General features: G+C 58.8%; 3 protein-coding genes across 3 annotated transcripts; 2 read left to right on the top strand and 1 right to left on the bottom strand.

Moving 5' to 3' along the window:
• Window positions 1–2,030: 2,030 nt before the first annotated feature.
• On the bottom strand, window positions 2,031–3,659 carry SPRG_00840 (hypothetical protein). Its single transcript, XM_012339056.1, has 4 exons — window positions 3,555–3,659; window positions 2,901–3,505; window positions 2,595–2,849; window positions 2,031–2,544 (listed from the first exon to the last, which is right to left on the bottom strand). Exons 1-4 carry the CDS (start codon window positions 3,627–3,629, stop codon window positions 2,082–2,084), a joined length of 1,398 nt encoding a protein of 465 aa, XP_012194446.1. The 5' UTR covers window positions 3,630–3,659; the 3' UTR covers window positions 2,031–2,081.
• A 538-nt stretch (window positions 3,660–4,197) lies between these two features.
• Window positions 4,198–5,480, top strand: SPRG_00839 (hypothetical protein; the record flags this gene model as incomplete). Its single annotated transcript, XM_012339055.1, has 2 exons — window positions 4,198–4,357; window positions 4,408–5,480. 2 exons carry the CDS (start codon window positions 4,198–4,200, stop codon window positions 5,478–5,480), a joined length of 1,233 nt encoding a protein of 410 aa, XP_012194445.1.
• A 152-nt stretch (window positions 5,481–5,632) lies between these two features.
• SPRG_00838 (hypothetical protein) lies at window positions 5,633–5,899 on the top strand (the record flags this gene model as incomplete). The annotated part of the gene is made up of 2 exons (XM_012339054.1): window positions 5,633–5,691; window positions 5,716–5,899. 2 exons carry the CDS (start codon window positions 5,633–5,635, stop codon window positions 5,897–5,899), a joined length of 243 nt encoding a protein of 80 aa, XP_012194444.1.
• Window positions 5,900–6,094: the final 195 nt, after the last annotated feature.

The following is a 6,094-nucleotide window of genomic DNA, read 5'->3' as shown; positions in this document are numbered from 1 at the left end:
CGTAGTTGGCGCTCTCTCTCCACTGCATCCTACTGCGTGGTGAGCCTGGTGTGTACGGGTATGGCTAATCGCCGCGGCGGCTGGCCTCACGCGCCCGAGATATATCCGGTTGACATTGCACAACGGTGCTGGTCGTGCGCGTTTTGATTGGCTCCTCGTTTGCATTGCCAATCAAACGAACCGACCTGGTGCGACGATCGCATCTGATCGTGCTGGCGTCAAAGCTTCCTTGATCACGGAGTGTTCGATGCCAACCAGGGGGCGCAAGGGAACGCTATAATACCGGTCCTGGCTACGACTATCACGGTAATAGCAAACCTCCCTTTACGTATACTCGTAGTATCTCTTAACGTTAACGTACTCCGAGTGTTGTCATTTGAGCTTATAATGTGAACCAACACGGTCGTAGTCGTTGGAGTCGCGCATAGTACGTTAATCATTGGAGATTGCGAGCTAGTGCACTTCAAAAGGCATGTGCATAGGTTCTCGACAACGGTCTGTTTCTTCCGCAAAGAGTCTTCAAGGGCACTCGCAGCATGTCCTCGCACGTCTCGTCGCCAATCGAACGTGTTGCATATATGAGGGCAGCCACAGTACACGAGGACGGCGCCATGAGAGAGGCAGTCGCACATGACGGCTTCGGCACATCCACATGGCGTTGACTGCCTCCTCCTTCATTGCACAGGACACATTGCCCTTTTCGATGACGCAGCACACAGTGTACAGTGCCGCACTGGCTGCAGCAGCACGAACGCTGTTCGTCTCCACACGACCAGCAGCATTACGACACTGGATTGCTCGCGCACTGAAAACTTCATTATTAGTTTATTTAGCAGTCCGCTGCCAGCACATGTAAGATGGCCTAAGAGCTTAAAGATGGTCGCGACGTCCGTCGGAGGATCACCGTGGGGAATCACTCTACGTTTCTTGGCTAGTTAGGCATACGACAGTGGTAGCTGACACGAGCTTTCGAAGCTGCATGTCCACTTTTATCGGCGACTGCGACGAACGCTTACGAGCTTGCGCAGTGAGGCTCCGACGAGAAGGCCGACACTAAGGTTTGAGCGGAAGTCGACCGCATCGTCGCTGCGAGCACCCGTGTCACAGCGGGGACCTGCACGCACTGCTTGAGAAGAAAGAGCGTCACGGACTCCTGCGCGGTGGTCGAGGCACCGCAAGGAAATTAAGATCTCGTATCGGGAAATGCCCCAGTATCAGCATTCTCGGGTCGACGCTAGGCTCGTCCAAACCAACGTTTCGCGGTTGACCTTTTCGTCGTCCTGGCTGCTGAACAACGATAGTGACAATCCTCCGTGGCGATCTCGTACAGCTTCTGGTGATCGCTGGTCAAAGGTAGCTGTCGTTCGGTGACCATAGCAACGCTTGCGAGAACTGAAGATGGGCTCACAGCGGAGGGCGGAGACCAACTCCTCGCGTCTGACGTCGACAACCCTAGGCTATGCAAATGAATGCAAGCGTAGCCGTGCAACCATTGCCCGAGACTGCGCTCAACGGCCAGGCAAAGTGCCAAGAATGCGGATGACACTAATCAGCCCAGTGTTGTCAAACAGTGGATTCCTGCTTCACATGCAGGACGTGCGGGGTTCGAGCCCCCCGTTCTGGTGTCCCTTTCTTCGCGTTCTCATTGGCGTTGGCATCGGAACCATCAAGTTGACACAAAGCAAGCGTCAAGCGTCGCAACCGAGCGGAACCATCCATCACTCCCAAGCAAAAACGCAGCACTTGAAGATGCATGTAGTATTGCGAGGTGCTGCAAGCATGCTTTACCACAAGTTGTGGTCGAGCATGCGTCGGCTAATGTCCACAAGCCAGTTTGTACGACTCGTTGTAAGGGCGCACGGCCATACGAGGCGTACCGATCAATACACGGTGGTGACGCAATACTTATATGATGCATCCGCGTATCATTGCAGTCCCTGGAGCTTCCTGCGCGAATGTCTTTTCGCACTACTGTCGTACTTTCAAACATCATGACCTTGTCGAGTCCGTCCCGCCCGATGGCGTCTCCTCCTCCATTGGCACGGCTAGCATGTTATACAACGCAAATCTAGTTGGGTGTTTTAATGCGCCGGCTTGTGCGCGACGAGCCACGCGTCCTTGTTGGGCGTCGGGAAATGCCACGAGTGCGCAAGCGCCTGCGACCGCTTCGAGTAGACGCTGGGTTCGTCGAAGGTGAATTTCCCGTTGACTTTGTCGTAATGCACCAAGTGGCGCTCCTTCCAGCGCTGGAAATCCACGTTGGCAATCATCGAGAAGTGGTGGTCGCGCATCTCGTCGTTCGAGACCACGAGCGTGCGGCCGCCGAGCTTGACGGCCGCGTAGAGCCAGTACCAGTCGTCGTTGTTGCCCGGGCGGCAGTTGAACATGACGCCATCGTCCTTCCAGCTCTGGACCATCGGTCGCAGCTCGTCGGGCACCTCGCGGTCTTTCGTGCGCCGCTTGTGAAGCACAATGAGCACCTTCTTGCCGCGCGCTTGGTACGCCTGCAGCACGCGCTGGATCTGCGTGTACTTGAAGCCACCCCTATCGCCCAGTCGTAGTGAAATAGGGAGATGCGACCAAGGGTGGAGTACCCTTCAAAGTTCTGGCTAAAGTAACCAATGTTGGCTGCGTCCAAAAGCACGTCAAACGGTCCGTGCGCGTCGAGCCATTCCTTGAAAGCGGTCCACTGCTCGGTACGCTCGTCGTTCGTGCACACAAGGCCTTCGACCTTGGCCATGAGCGCCGCTTGCTTCTCGTCGCTGAGCTCGATCGACTGCAGCTGGGCACCCGTGATTGAGCACACGCCCGAAGCGTCGACTGTGCCAGTCTCACACGTGTACCCGTTGCTATACCAGACGTTTATTAGGACACGAGGTTCAAGCACCAGAGTCTCGCACCTCGTGAAGAACGACTGCAGGACCGTCCACGTCTCCTCCGACGGCTCGAGGATCTCGTCCATAAAGATGTTCAAGATCTTGTAAAACATCTCAGGGTTCGACTCGACGTGCGCCGCGTGGAGGAGCGCGGTAAACTCGATTTCGGTCACGTCCAGCGACTTGGACTTGATCGTCTCATAGATGCGCCATGCGTCAGTAAGGCGCTTGCTCGACGCGTACTCGAGGAGCAGCGGCGAGAACGTCCGGAGCTTCGTGAGCACGTGCGCAGCTTCGACCTCGGCGAGCAGCGCCTCGGCGCGGTCCGTCGCGTGGTGCTTGGCGCAAAGACGCACGAGCGCGCTGTAGCAGGGTTCGTCCACCGGGTGCTTCTTCGAGGTGGCCCCGAGCCGTTCCTTCATGTGGTCCAGAACCGCGAACGCGTCGTCGAGGATGTTGGCCTCGGCTTGGCCGCAGAGGGTCAGAAGCATCTGGTAGATGTACGCCTGCATCTTGACGTCCTTCTCTTTCATCTCGCGAAAGATGGCGAGCGCTTCGACCACGTTGGCCGACTGCATGCATGCTTCCATGCGCTTGCGGTAGCCCATGAGCTCGAGTTCTTCCGGGCTCTACGCGTCCATGGCCTATCGTCCAACCCATAGACCGAGGTAGACATACCATGCGACGCATGCGCTTGTTCATCTTCTTGGTCGCGGCCTCGTCGTCGCGCGGGCGCTTCGCGTCGGTCGTCATGGCGGCAACTTGAAACTTGGCACCAATCAGTTGATCATCCGGATAACGCGATCTCTCACGCAGTATACGGATACGAAGCCAATAGTGTCATGCGGACACTAAATGGGGACATCTGCTATCGATAGGATCGCGCGCGTCGCCCTACGCCCGACGCGTTCGGTGCGTTCGTTTGGCTCTGCGATTGCCACTCGGAGCCTGGGCCACCTCTGTCGTCGGCCCCGGTGGCAGCTGTGGCTCGCTGCATTTGTTGAAGCTCGTCGGTGGCCGAGATGGTCCAGATAGACCGGTAGAAAGGCTGCAGATAACGAGGTCGCACCGTACAGCCACGTTTCAACGGACAGTGCCAGCGGCGATGCGCATGGATCGCGTCGTTGACTGCGCTCGGCACACGTGCGATCGCATTGAAGCAAGGGATATTCGCAGAGTGGACGCTTGCGACATGCGGCGTGTGTCACACTATTGGTTGCTTCACACTAAAACCGGGCCGCGCGGTCGCCAGCGCAGTATTTTGGGAAGGGGACCGCGGCCAGCAAGCAACTCGACGCAGAAACGTGGCGAGAGCGATAGAATGGTGTCGACCAAGTGCCGCATCGCCGACTGCCCGCGCTTCAGCCAAGGCGGCGGTCTCTGCATCGGGCACGGAGGCGGCCGCGTGTGCAAGTTCGACGGCTGCGGAGCCAGCGCGCAAGCGCAAGGCTTTTGCTCCAAGCACGGTGGCAAGAAGCTCTGTAAGGAGCCGGGCTGTCCCAACAAACGTGTTTTCCGCGGCTGCTGCAAGGCGCACGGCGGGAGCCGTACTTGCACACATCCAGGATGTACCAACAAAGACGTCGGGCGCGGCTTTGCGTCTCGCACGGCGGCGGCACGAAGTGCGCGATGGCCGGCTGCGACAAGGTCGAGCGCGGCGGCGGCTACTGCAAGGCCCATGGCGGAGGCAAGCGCTGCTCGAGAGAAGAGTGCAATGCGTGGGCGCCGCATGGCGGCCTCTGCCCGACACACAAGTACGAGCCGCCGCCGCCGCCGACACCAATGCCCGAGCCGCTCCGGTTTCTCTGCCAACACAACAAGTGTCCAAAGATTGACCTCGGGAATGGCTTTTGCAAGGAGCACGGCGGAAAGCGCCAATGCATGCGCGAAGGTTGCAACAAGGCGCAACAATCCAAGAAACTCTGTCGCGAACACGGCGGCAGTCGGCTCTGCACGGTGGACGGGTGCACCAAGACGGCGCAGTACCTCCAGCTCTGCAAGGGCCACGGAGGCAAGCGCAAGTGCACCATCGAGGGCTGTGAGAACGCGGTGAAAACGGCCGGCCATTGCATTCGCCACGGCGGTGGCACTAAGTGCCACACGGACGGCTGCAAGGGCGTCGACCGAGGCGGCGGCCACTGCAAGGCCCACGGCGGTGGGAAAAAGTGCGGCGACACCGAGTGCCGAAAGTGGGTGCTCGGAGGCGGCTTTTGTCCGGACCACGTCCCAGGCGTCGCGCCGGCGCCGATGCCAGCGCGCCCGATCAAGGTGCCCACCAAGCACATCTCCAAGTCGCAGCGCGCGCCGGCGCGGCCGCACTTGCCTCAGCAGCACAACATGCTCTCTACCCACGACGTCGAGCCGTACTCCCACCACCATGCAGCCATGTACAATCATCCGCACCAGCATCACCACCCACAAGCACCCTCGTATTCCCAGCCGCGACCGCAGCAGCTACCCCGTCACCACCACCACCACCACCCGACGCACCACGAGCATGCCGAGGTGATGACGTATTCGATGCACTCGTACGCGCAGAGCTACCCGCCGCCCATGCAGCAGCTCGCGTACCAGACGTACCTCGACAACCTGCACATAATCTAGTGATGTAGAACGAATAATGTCAGCTCTTTGTCGTTGTCGTCACCGACATTGCCGTTGGCCGTTGCACCCGCCAACGCGTATCAAATCGAGCCAATCATCGGCGTCGAAAACGATCTTTTGATTCACATAAAAAAATGACCAACGCGACCGCGATGCAAACCGTCGCGGACGCCGGCATCGTCGTCGGCGGCGTCCTCCCATATGTACCCCAGTACGTGTACATGGCTCGGTACAGTGACACGTCGGGCTTCTCGTCGTGGATCTGCTTGATTCTATTGGCTGCCAACATGACGCGCGTCTGCTTTTACATCCGGTCGCCGTTTGGCGAGACGCTCCTCGCGCAGAGCCTCGTCATGATAGCGGCGCAGCTCGTCATGCTCGAGCTCGTCGTCCGCAAAGGCCGGCGCCCCACAACGTGAGCCGCCGCTCCGTCTCATCCGTGCGTACAACAATGCTACTAGTACTACTCACACATGGCGACTAGACTGGAGCCGCGACGCGTTCTGGAAATGGAGCTACTTTTCACGACTACCCTCGGTGCGCTCGGTCTCTTGACGTGTCTTCGCGTGGGTCCTCTTCTGTAGGTGCTTTCCGAGCAGCGAACGAGTACACGC

The sequence above is a fragment of the Saprolegnia parasitica genome (genome assembly GCF_000151545.1).
Source record: "Saprolegnia parasitica CBS 223.65 unplaced genomic scaffold supercont2.2, whole genome shotgun sequence".
NCBI classification, from domain to species: Eukaryota; Oomycota; class Saprolegniomycetes; order Saprolegniales; family Saprolegniaceae; genus Saprolegnia; species Saprolegnia parasitica.
The sequence above is the reverse complement of the archived record's forward strand: the minus strand, read 5'-3'. Positions and strand labels throughout refer to the sequence as shown.